The sequence below is a fragment of the Pristiophorus japonicus genome, chromosome 16 (assembly GCF_044704955.1).
Source record: "Pristiophorus japonicus isolate sPriJap1 chromosome 16, sPriJap1.hap1, whole genome shotgun sequence".
In the NCBI taxonomy this organism is placed as follows: domain Eukaryota; kingdom Metazoa; phylum Chordata; class Chondrichthyes; family Pristiophoridae; genus Pristiophorus; species Pristiophorus japonicus.
The window spans coordinates 100,337,210-100,363,099 of NC_091992.1; the positions used below are offsets into that span (position 1 = coordinate 100,337,210).

Below are 25,890 nucleotides of genomic sequence, written 5' to 3' on the forward strand. Positions count from 1 at the left end.
TGATAACACAAAACAGATATCTTCTCAACATCGAAGCTCACCGGCAAGTGCTGTGCATAAAATTACATCGCGAGCAGGCCAAACTGCATTTGGCAGGGCCTATATGTCTGCGGCTGCAAGACCTGTGATGACTCCGTCATTGCGAGTGAATGTGAATCCATTAGCACCATGTTGGCGCTGCGGGGGTAATCATCGGGCCCATCAATGTCGATTCAAGCACTACGTGTGCAAAGGCTGCGCAACGATGGGGCACCTCCAGCGAATGTGCAAACGTGCTGCGACATACCACGTGGCAGAGGACGATCGATCTGATGCGGATCACGCAGCACAGGCAACTCAACCCGAGGAAGAAGTGTATGGGGTACATACCTTCACCACCAAGAGCCCTCCTATAATGCTGAAAGTCAAATTAAATGGAGTTCCAGTATCCATGGAGTTGGACACGGGTGCGAGTCAGTCAATAATGAGCCAGAAGGCTTTCGAGAAACTGTGGGGCAATAAAGCACAAAGGCCCAAACTGAACCCGATTAATGCAAAGCTGTGTACTTGCACCAAAGAGCTCATACCAGTCATTGGAAGTGTGGCAGTGAACGTAACGTATGATGGAGCTATGCATGACCTATCATTGTGGATTGTTCCAGGCAATGGCCCAACGCTGTTTGGCAGAAGCTGGCTAGAAAAGATTAGATGGAATTAGAACAACATCAAAGCATTATCTTCAGTGGATGACGCCTCGTGTGCTCAAGTGCTGAGCAAGTTTCCCTCGCTATTTGAATCAGGCATCGGCAACTTCACAGGCGCCAAGGTACAGATCCATTTAGGCCCCGATGCTTCGGCCTGTCCATCACAAGGCTCAGGCGGTTCCGTACATGATGAGGGAGAAAGTCGAGATTGAACTGGACAGACTCCAACACGAAGGAATCATATCGCCAGTCGAGTTCAACGAGTGGGCCAGTCCAATTGTTCCGGTGTTGAAAAGCGATGGCACGGTCAGAATCTGCGGAGACTACAAGGTAACGATTAACCAAGTCTTGCTACAGGACCAGTACCCACTGCCCAAGGCGGATGACATGTTCACAACGTTAGTGGAGGGGGCGGGGGGAGGAGTCGTTCACCAAGTTTGACCTAACCTCCGCCTACATGACACAGAAGCTGGCTGAATCTTTGAAAAGATTGACGTGCATCAACACACACAAAGGGCTGTTTATATACCACAGGTGCCCTTTCGGGATTCATTCGGCTGCAGCCATTTTCCAGAGAAACATGGAGAGTTTGCTGAAAACTGTTCCGCGCACCGTTGTGTTTCAAGACGACATCCTGATCACTGGTCATGACACCATCGAACATTTAGACAACCTGGAAGAGGTTCTAAGTCGCCTAGACAGAGTGGGACTCAGGCTGAAAAGCTCCAAGTGTGTTTTCCTGGTGCCAGAAGTCAAAATTTTGGTGAGAAAGATTGCAGCAGATGGCATCAGGCCTACAGACTCAAGGACAGAGACCATTAAGAATGCACCCAGTCCACAGAATGTGACGGAGCTGTGTTCGTTCCTGGGACTCCTCAACTATTTTCGTAACTTTCTACCCGGGTTGAGCAAATTGTTAGAGCCTTTGCACATGTTGCTACGCAAGGGTGATGATTGGGTTTGGGGCAAATCTCAAGACACAGCCTTTGAGAAGGCCAGGAACCTGCTATGTTCAAATAGTTACTTGTACACTATGACCCATGTAAACGTTTAGTGCAAGCTTGTAATGCCTCATCGTACGGGCTCAGCTGTGTGTTACAGCAAGCCAATGTATTGGGCAACCTCCAACCGGTTGCATACGTGTCTAGAAGTCTGTCTAAGGCTAAGAGAACCTATAGTATGGTCGAGAAAGAGGCGTTAGCATGTGTATATGGGATTAAGAAAATGCATCAATACCTATTTGGACTTCGGTTTGAGCTTGAAACTGATCACAAGCCGCTCATTTCGCTGTTTTCAGAGAGCAAATGCTTCATCCCGCATCCAAAGATGGGCACTAACATGATTCGCTTATGACTATGTTATCCGCCACAGACCAGGCACCGAAAACTGTGCCGATGCTCTCAGCCGGCTACCATTACCCACCACTGAGGTTGAAATGGTGCAGTCCACAGACTTGCTACTGGTCATGGGTGCTTTTGAGAGCGAGGGGTCACCTGTCACAGCTTGCCAGATCAGGACCTGGACCAGCCAGGATCTTGTGCTATCATTAGTAAAGAGTTGAGTCCTAAATGAGAACTGGTCAGCCGTTCCCAGGGAAATGCAAGATGAAATTAAGCCGTTTCACCGACGCAAAGATGAAATGTCCATCCAGTCGGATTGTCTCTTATGGGGTAATCACGTGGTTTTGCCAAAAAAAGGCAGGGATATATGCGACCTACACAGTACCAACCCAGGCATCATCATGTTGAAGGCAATTGCCAGGTCGCATGTTTGGTGACCCGGCATTGACGGGGACTTGGAGTCATGCGTGCATCAGTGCAACACTTGCTCGCAACTGAGCAATGCACCAAGGGAGCCTCCACTGAGTCTGAGGTCATGGCCCTCCAAACCGTGGTTCAGGACCCACGTAGATTTTGCCAGTCCCTTTCTAGGAAAGATGTTTTTAGTAGTTGTGGACGCTTACTCCAAATGGATTGAATGCGTAATCATGTCATCCAGCACGTCCACAGCCACCATTGAAAGCCTCCGGGCCATGTTCGCCACCCATGGCTTGCCCGACGTCCTTGTCAGCAACAATGGACCGTGTTTCACCAGCTCGGAATTCAACGAATTTATGACCCGCAACGGCATCAAGCATGTCAGGTCTGCTCCGTTTAAGCCCGCGTCTAACGGTCAAGCAGAGCAGGCAGTCCAAACAATCAAGCAGAGCATGAAACATATGACAGATGGCTCCCTGCATTCTGCTCAGTTACCGGATGCGACCCCACTCGCTCACCGGGGTTCCCCTGGCAGAATTGTTAATGAAGAGAGTTCTCAAAACCAGGCTCTCCCTAGTCCACCCGGATCTTAATGATCACGTGGAAACCCGGCAGAACATGTACCACGATTACGCGGCTGTTTCATGTAACATTGATGTTAACGGCCCTGTGTTTGTCCTGAATTACGGTCATGGTCCCAAGTGGGTTGCTGGCACTGTTTTGGCCAAGGAAGGGAATAGGGTGTTTATAATCAAACTGTTAAATGGCCAAACGTGCAGAAAGATTTAGATCAGACCAAATTGCAATTTACTGACAACCAAGAACGACTTGAAAAGGACATCACCATCGACGATCCACCAACACACATCCAACCAGCAATTGACCTTGCTGTCAATCACGAGGATGAACCTTATATGTATTTAACCCCTTGTAACCTGCATCACACCTGTCCACCACAGGGCCTACCTGTTGGAGTCCCAAGGGATCCCAGCATCGCTTGGGAGCACAGTATATAAGCAGGCCACCCACGAGGTACCTGTACTCTGGAACCTTAATAAAGGAGCTAAGATCACACTTGCTCATTACACACAGTACTCAGTCTGACCATTTATTATGAGTGCAACAATTGGCGACGAGGTAACGAACAACCGCGCAAAAATGCAAAGAACAGTCGGCATCCTGGAGAAGTTCTCAGAGGGGGATGATTGGAAGGCCTTCGCGGAGAGACTCGACCAATACTTCGTGGCCAACGAGCCGGAAGGGGACGAGAATGCGACCAAACGAAGGGCGATCCTTCTAACTGTCTGTGGGGCAACAATCTATGGCCTCATGAAACGTTTCCTCTGCCTACCTTTGGTTCATTTGCCGTGAAGGAGTTCAGAGTAGAGCGCTTGCTTTGGGAGTCTCGTGTCTGGCATGCGAACAATGTGGCCTGCCCAGCGGAGCTGATCAAGTGTGGTCAATGCTTCAATGCTGGGGATGTTGGCCTGGTCGAGGACGCTAACTTGGTGCGTCTGTCCTCCCAGGGGATTTGCAGGATCTTGCGGAGACATTGTTGGTGGTATTTCTCCAGCGATTTGAGGTGTCCATTGTACATGGTCCATGTCTCTGAGCCATACAGGAGGGCGTGTATTACTACAGCCCTGTAGACCATGAGCTTGGTGGCAGATTTGAGGGCCTGGTCTTCGAACACTCTTTTCCTCAGCCAGCCAAAGGCTGCATTGGAGGCGGTGTTGAATCTCATCATCAATGTCTGCTCTTGTTGATAAGAGGCTCCTGAGGTATGGGAAATGGTCCACATTGTCCAGGGCCGCGCCATGGATCTTGATGACTGAGGGGCAGTGCTGTGCGGGGGGGATGGGTTGATGGAGGACCTTTGTCTTATGGATGTTTAACATAAGGCTCATGCTTTCGTATGCCTCAGTAAATATGTTGACTATGGAGTCACAGTGCGGATGTCGTCCCCTACGGGGCACAACTTTTACATTTTTACAGCGCTACAGCTGCAGGAAAAATTCAGGGAACGGCACCAGTCCTTATACATGGCCTTCTTCGACCTTACAAAGGCCTTTGACACTGTCAACAGCGAGGGTCTATGGAGCGTTATCCTTCGTTTCGGATGTCCCCAAAAGTTCATCACCAATGCAGGCCATGATCCTTATCAACAGATCCATTGCAGACCCAATCCACGTCCGGACCGGGGTCAAGCAGGGCTGCGTCATCGCCCCAACTCTCTTCTCAATCTTCCTCGTTGCCATCCTCCACCTCACAGTCAACAAGCTCTCCGCTGGAGTAGAACTAATCTACAGAACCAGTGGGAACCTGTTCAACCATTGTCGTCTCCAGGCCAGGTCCAAGACCACCCCAACCTCTGCCAGTGGACAACGCCTGCATCTGCGCACATACAGATGCTGAATTCCAAGTCATAGTCAACTCCAAACAACTACCAGAATAATAAGCAGTGCAGAAAAATAACATATAAACATCATTTACCACCCTTGTGCATTTCCTTATAACCCCTCTTACACGTGCCTAACCTGCGACTTCACCTCAGTATCTCCCCTGTGGCTGACTCATGGGTGTGGGAAGGCTGTTGTCTTCCCTGTGTGGAAGCTGCAGATGTCACCCTTGAGCAGCTTTGGACCTGAAAAGCTCTTAACACCGGCAGTTTTCTGGCAGCACTGAATTTCGGGGCCCGGTCTTTTGCATCGGAGGTGGGGCTATGTTAATGAGTGGCTGAGGATTTTGGTGGATGTATCTTGGAAGCGTCGCAAATGATCGAGGTAGTACACAAAAGCAGAATTTTATCGTAAAACTGACATCAATCATTTATGTCTAAATGTCTGTAGGGAAAAATGGCACAACTCTGCTTTTACGCCATCGGTATGCCAAAATGTTCTCGGAAATTTTGGACCTTTATGTTTAATTTTGTGATTAGGATAACATTTACTTTGCTAGGTATACTACACCACCGTGCCCAAAATATCTTCCTCATTGTGGCTATTGGATGATGTTCCAGAGAGTTGTAATCACTTCTCATATCTTAAATTTGCAGACAGGTAATGTCAAGATGCCAGCATATCATCAACAGCGTTCTGTGAAGCAAATAATTTGAGCAAGGCAGGCATAATGATAGAATCCTCATGTGCAGTAATATCTTATAAAAAGCATAAGTTATGAATGAACACAATTAAATGTATGGAGGGCTTTGGAGATTACTTAAAATCATCAGTCACTGTTAATTAACAGTTGAAAATGTAACCTGCAGCATTCCTTCAAATAAAGTGGTAAATTCAGTAATCATGTGCTCGCAGCTGGGGGCTGCTTTGAAGGGAACGTGGAGCCAGGGCTATAAAACTGCACTCCCTTCATGCATGGCATCACTGCATTTAGTCCAGCCAGTGAGGATTATCATTATTAATACTGTCTTGGAAGAGTTACTGTGGGAGCTGAATTAGCTTGGACAGGCACCCAAAGCATATCTTTGCTACTATCACAAGCTCTGTCACATTGTTAGGCTCAGTAACTCCTCCAAATCAGTTCTCTAATGAGCTCATCAACATTCATTGTTTTAAAACAAAAATCAAGATATCAACCGAAATAGATGGGAATGGAATACAGAAAAAATGTAAAATGTGTCCGAATTCTTTTTAGAACATAAGAACATAAGACCATAAGAAATAGGAGCAGGAGTAGGCCATATGGCCCCTCGAGCCTGCTCCGCCATTTAATACGATCATGGACTCAGGTCCACTTCCCTGCCCGCTCCCCATAACCCCTTAATCCCTTATCGGTTAAGAAATTGTCTATCTCTGTCTTAAATTTACTCAATGTCCCGGCTTCGACAGCGAATTCCACAGATTCACAACCCTCTAAGAGAAGAAATTCCTCCTCATCTCAGTTTTAAATGGGCGGCCCCTTATTCTAAGATTATGCTCCCTAGTTCTAGTCTCCCCCATCAGTGGAAACATCCTCTCTGCAGCTATCAAACACCCTCATAATCTTATACGTTTCGATAAGATCACCTCACATTCTTCTGAATTCCAATGAGTAGAGGCCCAACCTCCTCAACCTTTCCTCATAAGTCAACCCCCTCATCTCCGGAATCAACTCAGTGAACCTTCTCTGAACTGCCTCCAAAGCAAGTATATCCTTTCGTAAATATGGAAACCAAACCTGCACGCAGTATTTCAGGTGTGGCCTCACCAATACCCTGTAAGACTTCCTGATTTTGTACTCCATCCGCTTTGCAATAAAGGGCAAGATTCCATTGGCCTTCCTGATCACTTGCTGTACCTGCATACTAATCTTTTGTGTTTCATGCACAAGTACCCTCAGGTCTCGCTGTGCTGCAGCACTTTGCAATTTTTCTCCATTTAAATAATAACTTGCTCTTTGATTTTTTATCTGCCAAAGTGCATGACCTCACACTTTCCAAAATTCTATCCATCTGCCAAATTTTTGCCCACTCACTTAGCCTGTCGATGTCCTTTTGCAGATTTTTTGTGTCCTCTTCACACATTGCTTTTCCTCCCATCTTTGTATTGTCAGCAAACTTGGCTACGTTACACTCGGTCCTTTCTTCCAAGTTGTTAATATAGATTGTAAATAGTTGCGGTCCCAGCACTGATCCCTGCGGCTCCCCACTAGTTACTGATTGTCAACCCGAGAATGAACCATTTATCCCGACTCTCTGTTTTCTGTTAGTTAGCCAATCCTTTATCCATGCTAATATATTACCCCCAACCCCGTGAACTTTTATCTTGTGCAGTAACCTTTTATGTGGCACCTTGTCAAATGCCTTCTGGAAGTCCAAATACACCACGTCCACTGGTTCCCCTTTATACACCCTGTTCGTTACATCCTCAAAGAATTCCAGCAAATTTGTTTAAGTCAGCAGATTTATCCAGTAAGTAAGAACAGAAAAGGAAGGTCATGGCCCCGCTCACTAATTTCTATGGAGTTTTTTGATCCCAGTTAGGACAATAGTATAAGTTTTTGGTTGTTGCTCCTCATTACCACTGCTGAAAGTTCACGTGTGTGGGTACTAGGTGAGGATAAGATAAGGTAGGGCTACAATACCCTCTTAACTGAGTAGGCTGCTGACACTCATTGTCAAGCCTTATACATAAATAATGTTGAGAAATTGGAGAACAAATTGCACTTATGGAACCACTTCTGAGCAAGGAATCATAATTTTCAGAATAAAATCCCAAATCCCCCCCCAAAAAATAACATTATTTAAAAAAATAGGTTGTTTGTTTAACACAACCTGATTGTGTTGCAGATGTATGAAAATGTCCTTCATCTTCATTGAAATGGTCATTTGATTATTGGCAAAACAATAAATGTTTCCACTTAAAGCAGTAAACAGGTCTCCATGTACAATTCTTCTTACCTTCCTGTCTTTTCCACTGGTTATTATTTGATATTCTTCAGGATGGTAACAGACACATTTAAAAAGGGTGTTTGCTAAAATCATTTGATTTCTTGCATAGCGTCTGTAAGAAATAAGCAACATGTAATTTAAAGGTTAGCATTAAATTCAGTAGCATTTTAGTGACAAGGCAATACATCAGGAATGAACAAAAAAATCTCTCTGTCCCCGACCTCATTTTCTCCCTTCTTTTCCTAAAGATGCTGACTATTACTGGGGTACAGTTCATGGTTACCATCCATACTCTGGTACCTGAGCCGAAGCTTTGGCCAGCTGCTTGGCCATGAGGAGCACATTTTGAACATGATCCTGTCCTCACACGATCTCCATACAAGCTTTCTAATATGGAGGCCCTGAATAATGATCATTAGTAGGAACGCTGACTATATAATTTTTGCCTTTATAACCCAGAGAGTTATAAGACCAGCCAATACAATGGGCTCAAGTTTCGGACGCCCGCTAGAACGGCGCACATCGGAGAGGTCCGTCTAATTTATAGAACAAAAATTGCGCCGAATACTTACCTCGCGATTCTCCGATAGCTGTAGATCCATTTCCACCTTGGCGCGGCGTAGCAGGAGCTGCTGGGGACGGAGCTACAGCCCTGAGCCAAAAAAAGTGCTGGCAGTTGCGTGCGTGCACAGTGGAGGCTGCACGCATGCACAGTAGCTCCCTGCCCTCCCAGCATGTCCTGTCTCCGGGGCGACGACCCTATCCCAGGCCGAAGGGACGGCGCCCCTATCCCGGGCAGAGTGGCCTGACGCATCTTACTTGGCGGCGGGGCTCGCCCGCCCAGCCTCTCGCTGGGAGCGGCCCCGCCCAAAGTCCTCCTGGGAGCCCGACGGCGGCGGCGGGGCCCGACCACCTGGTCTCTCACTGGGGGTGGCCCCGCCCAAAGTCCTTGGCGGGGCCCGGCTTCGTTGTCGTCGGGTCCCGTGGCCTCTCGCTAGGAGCGGGCCCCGCCTGAAGAGTCGGTGCCGGCGGCGGGCCGGCATCGTCGTCTTCTTCTCCCCCCCATCTTCTTCTCGCACCCCCCCGCTCTTCTCTCCCCCCCCCGCTCTTCTCTCCCCAGTGCTGCAGTTGGTGAATAGAAATAATTTTTTATTTATTAAGTGATTTTTAATTTTTTTTTTATTTTTAATTTTTTTGGATTGATTTATTGGTTTATTTATTGATTTATTTATCATTTATTATTGATGATGGCTCTTTATTTGTAAAAGTGAAGTGTTTATTGTTTGTAAATCCCCCTCCCCACCCCCCTATCTCTTGTGCCCTACGCCTAGTTTCTAAGTGTAGGCAAGGTTTTTCTGAGCATACAAAAATCTACACTTGCTGCATTCTAAGTTAGTTTGGAGTAAGTTTTTACTGCCTAAACTTGCAAAACAGGCGTAAGTGGCCCCTTTTGAAAAAAAAATCTGTTCTAAAATGAAACTGTTCTAACTGGCTAGAACTGGAGCAAACAAAATGCTGAGAATTGCAATTTCTAAGATACTCCATTCTAAACTACTTGCTCCAAAAAAATAGGAGCAACTCAGGCTAAAACTTGACCCCTATGTTCCAGCTCCAACTGAAGTCTATAAATGAAGCACAGACTAAGGATTGAATCTGGCAATGTTTCTCGTCTACATAGCTCAGTTCTCAGCTGGGACATGAGTTTATCAAATGAATCATGATGAGAACCAAATAAATCTTTAAAGAATTCAAATTTGAAACATGGTATTGTACTCCTCACAAACATAGAACACCAAACTACTCACAATTCACATTATAAAGCCAACAGCCCCACCTGCTGGTAGACAAATATGAACATAAATTCCCAGGAGCACTCGCCACATAAATAAAAAAATGGTCATTCCAAAGGGCAATAAAATTATTTACGGAAAACAAAGTAATATTTTACGAATAATGGGAGGTCCTATGATGAGATAGTGGAGGTTAGATTCAGGGGAGAAGAGTGACACAAAAAGGTCTGTTTTTTTCTTTATAAGAAAGCTAGCCACTAGCATCAGAGTAGAAGAGAGATGGAAAGAAGGATCCACAGAAATTGTAAAGAGTTATTTTTAGTTTAAAATGGAACAAAGGGAATTGTGTCCGCTTGGCTCAAAGCTAACACACTCGCCTTTGAGTCAGAAGGGTGTGGGGTCAAGCACCACTCCAGAGACTTCAGCACATAATCGGATGTCAGTGAAGAGCTATTTAAATGAGGCCCTGTCGATTTTAAGGGCAGGGCTTTCATGTCCCTGGCCTTGTTGGGTTGGTCGCCTACTACCGGCTCTGCCAAAGCCTTCCCGCCTTCCTGTTAACATCGAGGCCTTGATATCTATTTAATTATTGAAGCTATGAATGAAGAAGGTCCTCTGATGGCCTACAGCAAATGTCTTCTTGGGCCACTTATGTACATGCCATACTGCCTAACCACATAGAAAGTTCAAACTAATGCTTCTGTTAATTTACATAACTCTCAAGTTTCTAATGCCACTGGGTCTGGTATTTTGATTTAGGCTTTATACACTAATAAGACAACAGCTTTTTCTAATCTTCTAAGTCTATGACACTCAGACAGGAAAAATTATAAATGCAAATGGGACTAAGCTGTCTGGACTTCAAGGTTCATGGGCCATTCTTGTAAGTAAAGGCATTGCCATATAAACCAGAAGTTCTTAGCCTCGATTCCTGGTCTGTGCTGAGTTTGCAGAATTTAGCCATGGTAGCAGTTGAGGTACTGAAATTGCTTCTGGCTTGAAAGTGGGTAAACTATCCAGAGTTCCCACACCTTACTGCTATCTTGTAAATATTGCTGGCAAGTGGATGTGATCTGAAAACATACATGGCTCCACTTGTGATACCCTGTATAATAAAATAATCTACCAACATTCGAGGCTCAAACATGAAAAATGGTCATTTTGATACAATTGCTTGCACTCACGAAATCATATCCCAAGAGAAGTTAGAGCATTTTATTTGAAGTCAATTGAGAACCTCTCAAAATCATAATATCCAACCCACAGCATTCAATGAATGCAAGAATCTCAGTTGATACTGAGTCATCACTTTATTGAAATGTTGTTGTAGAAATTGCCGATAAATTTTAGTGGGGTAGGAACACACAATGGTCTTAATCGTACTATTATTCAAATTGAAAATGGGATAGCATTTATATTATTTTTATAACAGTAATTAATAAAATAAAGCCCAATAATATTTGATTCTCTCGAGTCTCTAAATTACTGTTGCTGTACACAACACTAAGTCAAGTTGTGGCCTATTAACCAGATGAGAACAGACCCAGAAATTGGGAATATTACATGTGGACACTGTAGTGGCATCGTAAAATCACATACATTTCATAATGAAAGCAGATTTCCAAGCACTTACAGAATATCCCAGATGATACAAGTACCATCAAAACTTGCTGTTAAGCATTCTTGGTTGTTTTTCTTCATTTTAATGCATGATATAGTTGATGAGTGCTCCTTCAGAGCTTCAATCAACCTATGGCTTTTTGAACCAATATCCCATACCCGCACCTGAAATCAGAAATGTAAAGACTGTTTTTGAAATGTGTAATTAGAATATTTAATCAGATGGAGATGGGGGACGGAATCTACACCAGAGGGATCCAGTGGAATATAGTGCAGAACACAAAGTGTAGATTCTGCAGATCACAGGGATTACACACACATGAATAAAAGGCTGCAACTTGGGAGTACTGGGGTACCACCTGGACAACAGTTTCTATTGCTGTTAATAACTGTTGTTCTGTCAGTCACAGTGCCAGCAATGGCAAGAGAAATTAAGTAAGCAACAATGCCTTATTCACGCCACCGAGCTGGCATTCTGGTTTCTATCAAAACGGGCTTGCTTCAACCAGTGCCACACATGTTCAACATAGTTACCAGCATGAATGGATCAACTTAAGGAATGTCAGAATCACACAAGTAATTTAATTAACCAGCTTTAGTATTGGAGCCACTACATTTTGTAAATTCTAACAGATATGCAATAAAAATAATGACTCTAAAGGAATTGGTTCAGCTAGACACTAATATCGTGGCAGAGCTACATTAATACAAGTGTAAATTCAGTGCAAGATTTATAGCATTACAGCAGCATTCCAATAAAATGCCACTTTAGTGGGAGGGGTGGAGGCAGTGGGTGTATTGATGAAAATTCTCAGCCCCAAATAGCAAAAGTGTCATGAGTGAGTTTAGGAGCTGTTGTGGTTATTTAGTCTCATTAATATCTAAAAATATGTAGACCCATTAATATATAAAAACATGTAGAGACCAGTTTTTTTTGACAAACATTCCATGTGCACCACTTTTTGGAGTGTAACAGCAAGGAAAAAGGAATGGAGTCCCCGTCCCATTTGTGTTGATATGCTTCTACTGGGCAGGGACAGGCAGCTCCCACCTGAAACAGGCAGGAGCATTTAAATGGCATGCAAAGGTGTGGGAGTGACATCATAATGTTGTCCTCCATGAATTCTGCTGGGTGACTGCATGGAAAGAATAATGCCCACACATAATGGAAGGTGGATATTGTGAGGCAGCCAGCAACTTCTTCCAAACTCTGTTAAGTATATTTTGGTACAACAGAGCTGCACAGTGCGGGTGGAGGCTCTGCCACTGCTATTTCTGACAATTTTGCTCGGAATTTATATTGTTGCAGTGTACATCTTCTCTCCTCTGATTTTGAGTGGACGCCAATTCCAAGGTGTAAGTCTTAGCCAGCAGTTGTTCAACAAATATTAAGCAGTTGCTTTACAGAAAATAAAGTCTCTTCTTGTTATTTTTGCAATCTAAAGCAAATTGTAATGTACCTGAATTTGCAATATTAAAGGAGTAATTGAAAAGGAAAGCCCAGCTTTCATTGTATGTTATTTCATTCCTGGGATCCTGGGCTTTATAAATTGAGGTGCAAAAGCAAAGAAGTTATGCTAAACCTTTACAAATCACTGATAAGGCCTGAGCTGGAGCACTGTGTTTAATTCTGGGCAACGCACTTTAGGAAGGATATCAAGGCCTTGAAGAGGGTGCAGAGGAGATTTGCTAGAATGGTACCAGGAATGAGAGACTTCTGTTATGTGGAGAGACTGGAGAAGTTGGGGTTGTTCTCCATAGAACAGAGAAGGTTAAGAGGAGATTTGATAGCGATATCCAAAATCATGAACGGTTTTGACAGAAGAAATAAGGAGAAATTGTTTCCACTGGGAGAAGTGTCAGTAACCTGAGGACAAATTAGCCTACAGGTACAGCAAGCAATTAGGAAGGCAAATGGCATGTTGGCCTTTATTGCAAGGGGGTTGGAGTACAAGAGTAAGGAAGTCTTACTACAATTGTACAGGGCTTTGGTGAGACCACAGCTGGAGTACTGTGCACAGTTCTGGTCTCCTTATCTGAGGAAGCACAAACTTGCCTTAGAGACAGTGCAACGAAGATTCATTAGATTGATTCCTGGGATGAGAGGGTTGACATATGAGGAGAGATTGAGTAGATTGGACCTATACTCTCTGGAGTTTAGAAGAATGAAAGGTGATCTAATTGAAACATACAAGATACTGAGGGGGATTGAGAGGGTAGATGCTGAGAAGTAATTTCCCCTGACTGGGGGGAAATAACCTCTCAGCACCTACCCTAGAACTAGGGGGCACAGTCTCAGGATAAAGAGTCGGCCATTTAAGACTGAAATGAGGAGGAATTTCTTCACTTCAGAGAGGGTTGTGAATCTTTGGAATTCTCTACTCCAAAGAGCTGTGGATGCTGAGTCCTTGAGTATATTCAAGGCTGAGATAGATAGATTTTTGGACTCTAGGAGAAATCACGGGTTATGGGGATCGGATGGATCCCCATAATTGGAGTTGAGGTCAAAGATCAGCCATGAACTTAGTGAATGGCGGAGCAGGCTCGAAGGGCCATATGGCCTACTCTTGCTCCTAATTCTTATATTCTTATGAAACAGATTTGATAATTGGCAAAAGAACCAAAGGGAAAATGAGGAGAATATATTTTTAAGGAGTGAATTGTTATGACCTGAAATTCACTGCCTGCAGGGTTGGTGGAAGCAGATCAAATGGTGACTTTCAAAAGAGAATTGGATAAATACTTGAAAAGGGAAAAAATTGCAGGGCTGTGGGGAAAGAGCAAGGGAATGGGACTAATTGGATAACTCTTTCAAAGAACCGATACAGGCATGATGGGCCGAATGGCCTCCTTCTGTGCTGTAAGATTCTATATTTCATGCTTATTTGTTCTCTACCACATATATACACATGTTTAGAGAGCAGACAGGCATCAGCTTTCTGCAGTCCACCAATAACCACCATATAGGAGCAATTCAATGTCACTATATAGTACCACTGTGATTGGAACTCAATATCTTATGATGATGACAGCAAATCTCTATTGTGCTACTCAGCAACACGTGAAACCACCAAATAATAAAGGCTTTTTCTAGGTATATGTTAGACGATTATGTTTTGTACATACCTGCCCTTCACCACCTCCACTGACTATTTTCTTGCAATCGCTAGTGGCAGCAATTGCTGTGACACCATCATGATGAGCATTATTGATTGTATACATTAATCTGCCAGACTCTGGTGTAAAAGCACGGATCTTCCCATCATTCCAAGCTATGGAAATTTCACATTGGAAAAAAACTCACAAAATAAGGGGAAATGTATCAAATGTAGGAGGATGAATTCTAGTGATTTTAACAATTAGAATAAATTCCATTGCCTACCACTAATAATGCTCCTCCCATCATGCATAAATTCAATGGCATTGCACGTCATGTTTGGCACAGCAATTCGCAGAAGCTCTTTATTGGTAGGGGTATGCCAGATTCTTATTTCACTCTTGGAGCATGTTCCAAACAGGTCTGAGGTCCCACTATATTTGGAACAAAGGGATAATACTTAAAGAAGTCTATCGCCAAGACTTCTCTTCAAAATCAGTTGCAAAGAAGCATGGTTAATTAAAATAAAATCCTATACATTTCTTTTTGGCTTTTTTGTACGTATTTTCACAAAGGTTAAGCGAGCCAAATTAATAGCTTAGAAGAGGTGTTGAATTGTTTAGTACAATGCTTTTCTTAATCCTCTGCCTCTTCAGTCTTGAAAAGTCAATTAATGGGTTGAGATGCCTATTGTATCTTTCTGAAGGGTTTCAGAATGTTGTCATTGTGGTGCACCCCTTTATTGTTCCCACCTCTTTAAATTTCACTTGGATGCAATTGTCCTCTCCCACAACTAGCGTGCTCTTTACACTTGCTCTGAGCTGCACGGATCTGTGAATATGATACAAATGAGCTGACCCAGTAAATTTGATTGTTGTTAGCACAATACTATTCAAGTAGAATTAGATTCCATTTTAAACATGTCTTGCAGCTGCAGAGGTAAACCATCTCCGTGGTCTGTACTCCTGTTAATTTTCAACTTGTCAGAGACCTGGGTCTTTGCCACTACATTTCTCCCTCTAGCATAAGAACTGAATTTTTATTTTAAGGTCTTTAAAATTCTGTAATGTTGAATAAGCAATTGGATGAATCTTTAAGGTATTGTTTAAATCATGTTTGCCATAAGATTTTGAAAGTAAAATATTTTGTAACTGCTGCAAGTTCCACAAACTTACCAGGGAAATGCTATATCAAGGATGGCGTCAGAGTGACATGTAGTGATCAGCTCATCTTTGAACTCAGTGTAGATAAATCGATATATCTGGGAAGTAATGGTACCAACAAAAAACTGGTGTCCTTGACCACGAAGACTGATTGAAGTAACACCACCGTCCACCTGCACTTTTCTGGAACGAAAACAAAGATTCTCCCATTGTGGTCTTAAAATAGTTGGTTAAAAGCACAATTTACAATTATGTACTGAACTGACTAGGCATTATTAGACAGAATGAAATATGCTGTGTCCAGGTAATTACAAATAGCTTCATCGAATATCTGTAGTATCTAATATAAATTAAGGTTATTCCATCAGTGATAGTCAAATATGGCAATTTTATTGAAATATTTCAACGAGAGGCTGAAAGGAAACTTAATTTGCAACATAGCTTAAAAACTTTTCATCCAGTCAAAAAAGGTTAAGATTGTAATATAATGCAAACATTTGTAACTAAAGTTTGAAGAGCTTTAAAATCAAGTCTGCAGTACAGCAACAAAAGTAACAATACAGTTCCTAAAATGTTATTCAAATGTTATGAACATCTTTAAAATAATGGATGGAAAATCATAGGCTCTGCACCCATGATTTCCCAAGCTGTATTGCCTGTAGGTGCCACTACCAGCTAAAAAGAATGTGAGGAGAACTCCCTGTTTTAATTAAAATATGTTCATGTTCCTGCCACAGAAGGTGTAGCAAATAAGGGAGACTATCTGGATCTGAATAATGTATCTTGTTAAACCAAAGGGGCAAGCTGCCTGGATGGAGGCATCTGAGTGAGTTACAGATTTTCTTACAAATATGCAAGACGTTTAGCTGTTGTCAGCTAAGATAAATGAATCCAAATTTTGACAGACCAATCTACTGATGGATAGCTTGCATGACAGTCTGTACACCGTCAGGAGACAGCATGCAAAGACTGATGATAACCATATGCTTTTTTCACATACTTTAATGGCAAGAATGCTGCAGAGTGTATATTTTATGTGTGGCACTGAAGTAACTTGCACCATCACACAAGCCAACAGTGCCACCAGAAACAATGGCCCCAATATTTACAGACAAGGAGGGAGCGGAGGAAGAAATCCTGGGAAAGTGGCAGTCCTGGTGAATTTAGCAGGAGGTCCTCATTATCAGTTTTTTTACTCTGTTTCCTGCCTGGCAGTTGGCCAGCTTGAGAGGTTGGCTGGCTGCCGGGTGGGAAAGCCAGTGGCAGAAGGTCTCAGCCAGGAACCGTTGGAGACGGTCCTCGGCAACTTGGAAAGTTCCCGGGACGGAAGTGTGTGTGGGGGGGAGGGATGGAGTTTAGACCAGTAATCGGGAGGGTGGGAGACTTTGCGGAGCAGAGGTAGGGTTGACCGGCAATGGGAGGGAAGGCAAGATCGCGGGCAGAAGCCTCGGAGTTGCGGATTGAGGGGTCGGGGGTCGGCCAATTGCAGCAGTGAGGAAAGGCTGCAATTAACAGAAGGGTTGCATGAGGGTTTGGGGGAGCACTCCTGCTCCTCCTGGCTCACAAGCAGCATGACAAGAAGCACTTGCATGCTTGATCCAGCAGCTCCATTGCGGTAAACCCAGCCGCACCGCAGCTGTTAAATTTAAATCAGGCTCAACTGCACTGTGGGAGCCTAATTTAAACGTTACAATGAAATGTCCCGCCAATTCATGACGGGACACTGAAACGACATGCAACCCACAGCCGTATAAAATGGTGGCAGGCACATACACGGCGGGTTGAGATAGCGTAGTACTATTTTAAATGTTTAAACCCCACTTTGAATTTTTAAATTCAAGCAGCTGGCCAGATTTTAGGAAAGGCTGCTGGCAACTTTCCTGGCTGAAAATATTTCTGCTCCATTTCTTCATCCTCTCCAGCAATGACAGCCCTTTGTCCTGCTGCATGACCTCCTCTCTGTGTAAAGTGGTTAGAGATGGTAGTGGGCCATCATTTGCTGTGACAGGGCATCTAATGGTGTCTGCCGTTAGTTAGACTTGTTCTTGCACCCTTCAGCTCAAAACATTTTGCCCACAAAGTTGCTGAAAATGTGAGCTGATAATGATGCAGCGAGGGGAACAGCGCATCTGGAACCTGAGTGAACAGGGCAACCAACAGGGTATCTCCTTAACCAATGCGATTTAAGGATTGGCAAATAGGTACCAACGATATAGGTAAAAAACGGGATGAGATCCTACAAGGCAAATTTAGGGAGCTAGGAGCTAAATTAAAAAGTAGGACCTCAAAGGTAGTAATCTCAGGATTGCTACCAGTGCCACGTGCTAGTCAGAGTAGGAATAGCAGGATAGTTAAGATGAATACGTGACTTGAGGAATGGTGCAAGAGGGAGGGATTCAGATTCCTGGGACATTGGAACCGATTCCGGGGGTGGTGGGACCAGTACAAACTGGACGGTCTGCACCTGGGCAGGACCGGAACCAATATCCTAGAGGGAGTGCTTGCTAGTGCTGTTGGGGAGGGTTTAAACTAATATGGCAAGGGGATGGGAATCTATGCAGGAAGACAGAAGGAAGTAAAATGGGGGCAGAAGCAAAAGGTAGAGAAGAGATAAGGAAAGGTGGGGGGGGGGGCAGAGAAATCAAAAGGCAAAAATCAAAAAGGGCCACATTACAGCATAATTCTAAAAGGACAAAGAGTGTTAAAAAAAAACAAGCCTGAAGGCTCTGTGCCTCAATGCGAGGAGCATTCATAATAAGGTGGATGAATTAACTGTGCAGATGGCTGTTAACGGATATGATGTAATTGAGATTATGGAGACATGGCTCCAGGGTGACCAAGGCTGGGAACTCAACATCCAGGGGTATTCAGGAAGGATAGACAGAAAGGAAAAGGAGGTGGGGTAGCGTTGCTGGTTAAACAGAAGATTAACGCAATGGTAAGGAAGGACATTAGCTTGGATGATGTGGTATCTGTATGGGTAGAACTGCGGAACACCAAAGGGCAGAAAACGCTAGTGGGAGTTGTGAACAGACCACCAAACAGTGGTAGTGAGGTTGGGGATGACATCAAACAGGAAATTAGGGATGCGTGCAATAAAGGTACAGCAGTTATCATGGATGACTTTAATCTACATATAGATTGGGCTAACCAAACTGGTAGCAATACGGTGGAGGAAGATTTCCTGGAGTGTATAAGGAATGGTTTTCTAGACCAATATGTCGAGAGCAGGCCATCCTAGACTGGGTCTTGTGTATTGAGATAGGATTAATTAGCAATCTTGTTGTGCGAGGCGCCTTGGGGAAGAGTGACCATAATATGGTAGAATTCTTCATTAAGATGGAGAGTGACACAGTTAATTCAGAGACTAGGGTCCTGACCTTAAAGAAAGGTAACTTCGATGGTATGAGACGTGAATTGGCTAGGATAGACTGGCGAATGATACTTAAAGGGCTGATGGTGGATAGGCAATGGCAGACATTTAAAGATCACATGGATGAACTTCAACAATTGCACATCCCTGTCTACCGTAAAAATAAAATGGAGAAGGTGGCTCAACTGTGGCTAAAAAGGGAAATTAGGGATAGTGTTAAATCCAAGGAAGGGACATATAAATTGGCCAAAAAAGGAACTAAACCTGAGGACTGGGAGAAATTTAGAATTCAGCAGAGGAGGACAAAGGGTTGAATTAGGAGGGGGAAAATAGAGTATGAGAGTAAGCTTGCAGGGAACATAAAAACTGACTGCAAAAGCTTCTATAGATATGTGAAGAGAAATAAATTAGTGAAGACAAATGTAGGTCCCTTGCAGTCAGAATCAGGTGAATTTATAATGGGTAACAAAGAAATGGCAGATCAATTGAACAAATACTTTGGTTCTGTCTTCACTAAGGAAGACACAAATAACCTTCCGGAAATACTTGGGGACTGAGGGTCTAGCGAGAAGGAGGAACTGAAGGAAATCCTTATTAGTCAGGAAATTGTGTTAGGGAAATTGATGGGATTGAAGGCCGATAAATCCCCAGGGCCTGATAGTCTGCATCCCAGAGTACTTAAGGAAGTGGCCCTAGAAATAGTGGACACATTGGTGGTCATTTTCCAACATTCTATAGTCTCTGGATCAGTTCCTATGGATTGGAGGGTAGCTAATGTAACACCACTTTTTAAAAAAGGAAGGAGAGAGAAAACAGGGAATTATAGACCGGAGAGCCTAATATCGGTAGTGGGGAAAATATTGGAATCAATTATTAAAGATGTAATAGCAGCGCATTTGGAAAGCAGTGACAGGATCGGTCCAAGTCAGCATGGATTTATGAAAGGGAAATCATGCTTGACAAATCTTCTAGAATTTTTTGAGGATGTAACTAGTAGAGTGGACAAGGGAGAACCAGTGGATGTGATGTATTTGGACTTTCAAAAGGCTTTTGACAAGGTGCCACACAGGAGATTAGTGTGCAAAATTAAAGCACCTGGTATTGGGGGTAATGTATTGACATGGATAGAGAACTGGTTGGCAGACAGGAAGCAATGAGCAGGAATAAACGGGTCCTTTTCAGAATGGCAGGCAGTGACTAGTGGTGTATCGCAAGGTTCAGTGCTGGGCCCCCAGCTATTTACAACATACATTAATGATTTGGACGAAGGAATTGAATGTAATATCTCCAAGTTTGCAGATGACACTAAGCTGGGTGGCAGTGTGAGCTATGAGGAGGATGCTAAGAGGCTGCAGGGTGACTTGGACAGGTTAGGTGAATGGGCAAATGCATGGCAACTGCAGTATAATGTGGATAAATGTGAGGTTATCCACTTTGGTGGCAAAACAGGGAGGCAGAATATTATCTGAATGGTGACAGATTAGGAAAAGGGGAGGTGCAACGAGACTTGGGTGTCATGGTACATCAGTCATTGAAAGTTGGCATGCAGGTACAGCAGGCGGTGAAGAAGGCAAATGGCATGTTGGCCTTCATAGCGAGAGGATTTGAGTGTAGGAGCAGGGAGGTCTTGCTGCAGTTGTACAGGGCCCTGGTGAGGTCACACCTTGAATATTGTGTACAGCTTTGGTCTCCTAATCTGAGGAAGGACATTCTTGCTATTGAAGGAGTGCAGCGAAGGTTCACCAGACTGATTCCCGGGATGACAGGACTGACATATAAAGAACGACTGGATCTACTCGGCTTATATTCATTGGAATTTTGAAGAATGAGGGGATCTCATAGAAACATGTAAAATTCTGACTGGATTGGACAGGTTAGATGCAGGAAGAATGTTCCCGATGTTGGGGAAGTCCAGAACCAGGGGTTACAGTCTAAGGATAAGGGATAAGCCATTTAGGACCGAGATAAGGAGAAACTTCTGCATTTAGAGAGTTGTGAACCTGTGGAATTCTCTGCCACAGAAAGTTGTTGAGGCCAGTTCGTTTGATATATTCAAAAGGGAGTTAGATGTGGCCCTTATGGCTAAAGGGATCAAGGGGTATGGAGAGAAAGCAGGAATGGGGTACCGAAGTTGCATGTTTAGCCATGAACTCATTGAATGGCGGTACAAGCTCGAAGGGCCGAATGGGCTACTCCTGCACCTATTTTCTATGTTTCTATATAACACAGGAAGGGTTGAGAATGAGAGTGAATTAAAGGGTGTGAATTTAATGTCAAATCAGATACAAAAAGAAAAATAAAGACAGGGAAAGAAAGATTGGATTAGAAGAGAAAGAGAAAAAGAGACAGAAAGGAAAAGTTAGAAGAAAAAATTAAATTGAAAATTTGACATTTTAAAATCTCCCTGAGAAATTCAAAACTTGAAGGAATAAGACTCCACACTTATAATAGTTAATTTTCAATACTGGAGAGGTTGATTAGCAATAATTAACAATTGTCACGACATTAAAAGGATACTTGCGCTAATTAGTGGCCTTAAATATCTGCGGCGGGTTTAGTTCTTACCTCCCTCACAAATACAACAACTTCATGACATTCAATGCAAGTCAATGGTGAGGCAGACAATGGAAGACTGTTTTCAAAAAGCGAACGGTGGCGTGGAGCAACTCAGATGGTAACATTTGGATATTCACACTTAATTATGCATCTGCTCCTCACCTGGGGCTAGAATCTCCACTTTTTTTGCATGCTTAACGCCCACTTAACACCCATTTTACCACTGAAATGACGTATAACACCCATATATGCCCATTCTGGCACAAAATGGAAACTGACGGGCTTTTTCAGGAGACATATCGCCGCGCATTATTTTCTCAATGGGCTTAACGCAGAGAAAAAATATCACCGCCCGCCCACTTTTTTTGGGCGGAATCAGCAAAATGGGCGAATTCAACGCCCATAATATCGCCCAGCGTTACTTTCTGCACAGAATTAACGCCGAGATTCAATATTAACGTCTGCCCACTGTTTTTTGTCATAATGAGCATATTTACCCAAACTAGCAGCCATGGAGATCGGGCATCTTCAATTTCACCACCTCACACACATATCGTCCACAATATCGCTCGCTCAAAAAACCGCCCACAAAAAGTGGAACTAACGCCAGCGGTGTGGCTGGCATTTGTTAAATCCCACTCTTCCATGAGGAGCTGATATCAGAAAGATTTGACTGAAAGAGCGCTGATGTGAGTGACAACGCTGACACACTGCTGTGTGTGTGCAGCTCAGACATCAATGGTGTCCATCACCTTTGTGCCACTTAAAGTTTACGTTGATTGATGTAACTTATTGCATTTATTGATTGTATTTAACCCTTTCATGGTAAGGAATCACCAGTGTGTAACGGTCCAGCTATCTGATACAATGCACAACAAGATTATGTTCAATAACATTGGTCTGAAATCATAAGTATCACAGCCAATATCACCCAACACCTGCCCACGCTCCACTTTTTCCACCATTGACATAAATCACATGTTCAACATGTAAAAAGTAACTTTACGACATGGCATGAGATCATTGCGTGATATCATTGCTAGGTACTGTCACAGAGACTGATACAACACATAGCCGACAGATATAATCATATTTATTATGATTATTAGCATTCTTTACCTAAAGACATACACCGTGACCGCAGGCTTTGAGTAAAACATTCCCAGTAAAAGTGCAAGACCTCACATCTGCTGATAGTCACTCATGACTGTTACAAATCAAATTATATAAATACATAAGTACATGTAAGTCAATGTAATACTTACTCTTGTGGATCACACAAGGTCGTTCCATCGTTTGCGGCATTGGTTGCTCTCATGCACCTTGTTGGTCGCCTATGAGACCACCTCTGCTATCTCGGTCCATATCCTCTGGTAGGCCTTTGGGGTAGGCTTCCCAAGCCCTCCCTGTGTCAAATCAACCCAACGTGACTCGACCTCCTGCAGGAGAGTGCATTTGCCTCGTCCGAGAACCTCCTGGCTCTTTTGCGGTCTCCAATGTTCTCCTCTCCCACCTCACTGCTCTCTCCAGCGTCAGTCTCCACAGCGTGCTGTGATGCTTCCTCCTCTCCTTCCATTATAGGGCAAATTCGGCCAAATATGTGGCTGGTAACAGCTACTTTTTGGTTGCCTACTTGCTGTGAAGCTTTAAAGTCTCCCTCCTTCCTCCCAAAGCAGCCACACCACACCTAGCCACGCCTTCAGTCCCTCTGAGCTCCCTCTCTCTCTGTCTCCTCTTCTGCGCATGTCATGGTGACCCTTGACCTCCAGAATCGCAGGAATCGAGCGTTGCCATGCTGTTGCTAAGGACAGCCACACTTTATGGCAGAAGGTCAAAAAAATGTAACGCTACCACCCATGTGATATCGCTCACAGTAACGCCCATTTTCAAAAATGTAAACTAGGTGGTTTGATAATGGGCGAGAACCCGGCGATCTGAAAACCCTTTTTTACCACCCACGCCGAAATAACGCCTATTTTTGGGCGATAAGCACAAACGTGGCGGTTCTAGCCCCTGAAGTTGCTGGACCATTTACGCATAAATAAAAGCGAGTGCCATTAGCCTCACCGTTATTTTGACAAAAAATTCTGGCCCATGGTTTTGGAGACATTTGGTGGGGTATACAGCATGACTCAGATCCAAAAACCAGAATCTGTGCTTGACCATATCAAAATGCACACAGTAGTAATTCTGGTTAGATTATTTGGCTTATTTCCACTCAGCTGCTGTTCTGTCTTTCTGAGAAAGACCATCAACCATTGCTGAAGATGGTAGCACTGACAGTTTAGCAGCCATCTGTCCCATCAATCTAGTCCTTCAAATAATCTGTGCAAGGTGGACAGCCAACTAATGATGACATCATGGATGGTACCAGGAGAATGGGCACAAAAGATATTGGATATTTAATTAAGTAATAATTTTGCTGCGGTCCAACACCAATTCGACTTTAATCAAAAGGAAGGTATTTCTGTTCATTTAGATCATAGATGTAAGGAGTTCAGGTGGCTATGCAGGAGACATCTATGGTGTCCTGCATTCTCCGGACCCGGGTCACCTAATAAAACTTCTATACACTGTTGAGCCGATGCCTCCCTTCCAGCAGGGAAGTGATAAACGTGTTTTGCTTCTTACAAACATAGCATCAGCAACTTGCTTGATGAACCCATGGACAACAGGCTGGCAGATTTGGGATATATCCCCAAGTTAGCATGCATAAAGCTTAACCCAATCCTTAAAGTTATGGAAAGAAACATCTCTGATCTGGGAGAGATACATAGCTCTGTGATGGCCTCTCTTGTGAAGTGTTACTGGTAAAGGCATATCCTCTCTGAAACATCCAGGTAGCATTATTTGAGTCGGTAAATGTTGATCTTGGGTTAAGTATAGGTGCATGCTGTGCGGTGAGGACAGGCTGGTGGAGGACCTTTGTCTTACTAATGTTTAGCGTAAAGTCCATGCTTTCGTACGCATCAGTAAATACGTCGACTATGTCCTGGAGTTCAGCCTCTGTATGTGCGCAGACGCAGGCGTCGTCCTCGTACTGTAGCTCAACGACAGAGGTTGGAGTGGTCTTGGACCTGGCCTAGAGACGGCGAAGGTTGAACAGGTTCCCACTGGTTCTGTAGTTTAGTTCCATTCCAGCGGGGAGCTTGTCGACTCTGAGGTGGAGCACGGCAGCGAGGAAGATTGAGAAGAGGGTTGGGACGATGATGCAGTCCTGTTTGACCCCGGTCCGGACGTGGATTGGGTCTGTAATGGATCCATTGGTAAGGATCATGGCCTGCATGTTGTCGTGGAGCAGGTGGAGGATGGTGATGAACTTTTGGGGGCATCCGAAACGGAGAAGGACGCTCCAAAGACCCTCGCGGTTGACAGTGTCAACAGCTTCACGGCAAACGAGCCAAAGGTGGGCAGCGGAAACATTACAAGGACACCCTCAAGGCCACCCTGATAAAGTGCAACATCCCCACTGACACCTGGGAGTCCTTGGCCAAAGACCGCCCTAAGTAGAGGAAGTGCATCCGGGAGGGCGCTGAGCACCTCGAGTCTCGTCGTCGAGAACATACAGAAATCAAGCACAGGCAGCGGAAAGAGCGGCAAACCAGTCCCACCCACCCCTTCCCTCAACGACTATCTGTCCCACCAGTGACAGAGACTGCGGTTCTCGTATTGGATTGTACAGCCACCTAAGAACTCATGTTAAGAGTGGAAGCAAGTCTTCCTCGACTCCGACGGACTGCCTATGATGATGATGATGATAGGTGCTGTTATGTATGCATGTAAACCTCACCTTGTGTAAGACTTGACACTAGGGGGCACACCTGTGGGGGACCTATGGGTCACCTGTGCATCCTGGAGCAAGCAGTATAAAAGGCAGTCCACAATGCTGCTGCCTCACTTTGGAGTTATATTAAAGAGACCATGGTCACTATGGTTTGAGCCTACAACATAGTCTTGTGGAGTTATTCTGAACTTAACAACTGGCGATGAGTTACAGGTCACGAACTTTCAAGCGGAAATGGCTGCCGTTGGTATTCTTGAGAGGTTTGTTCAGGGTGATGATTAGGAAGCTTTCGTTGAGCGTCTTGACCAGTACTTCGTGGCCAACGAGCTGGACACGGCTGAGACGGCGATCAAGCGCAGGGCGATTCTCCTCACCTTATGTGGGTCTTCGATATATCGCCTCCTTAAAAATCTGCTGGCACTGGACAAAGAGATTTACACAGAGCTGTGTGCACTGGCTCAGGAACACCTTCAGCTGAAGGAGAGCATCTTAATGGCCAGATATCACTTTTACACGCACCAGCGCTCCGAGGGCCAGAATGTGGCGAGCTTTGTCGCCAGCCTAAGGCGCCTTGCGGGACAGTGCAAATTTGCAGGATCTTTGGAAGAAATGTTGTGGGACTTTTTTGTGCTTGGAATCGGCCACGATGTCATTCTTCGCAAATTGCTGTCTGCCGAA

General features: G+C 44.2%; 1 protein-coding gene across 2 annotated transcripts in view; it reads right to left on the reverse strand.

Annotated features, from left to right (window-relative positions):
* cfap52 (cilia and flagella associated protein 52) overlaps positions 1–25,890 on the reverse strand; it is a 131,922-nt gene that overhangs the window by 44,274 nt on the left and 61,758 nt on the right. For both annotated transcript variants that reach the window (XM_070858184.1, XM_070858185.1), the window contains exons 8-12: positions 15,512–15,682; positions 14,622–14,770; positions 14,366–14,511; positions 11,253–11,404; positions 7,839–7,941 (exon numbers count right to left, since the gene is read on the reverse strand). In XM_070858184.1, the coding sequence (XP_070714285.1) occupies positions 7,839–7,941; positions 11,253–11,404; positions 14,366–14,511; positions 14,622–14,770; positions 15,512–15,682 (721 nt within the window). The remainder of the gene's footprint in view (positions 1–7,838; positions 7,942–11,252; positions 11,405–14,365; positions 14,512–14,621; positions 14,771–15,511; positions 15,683–25,890) is intronic.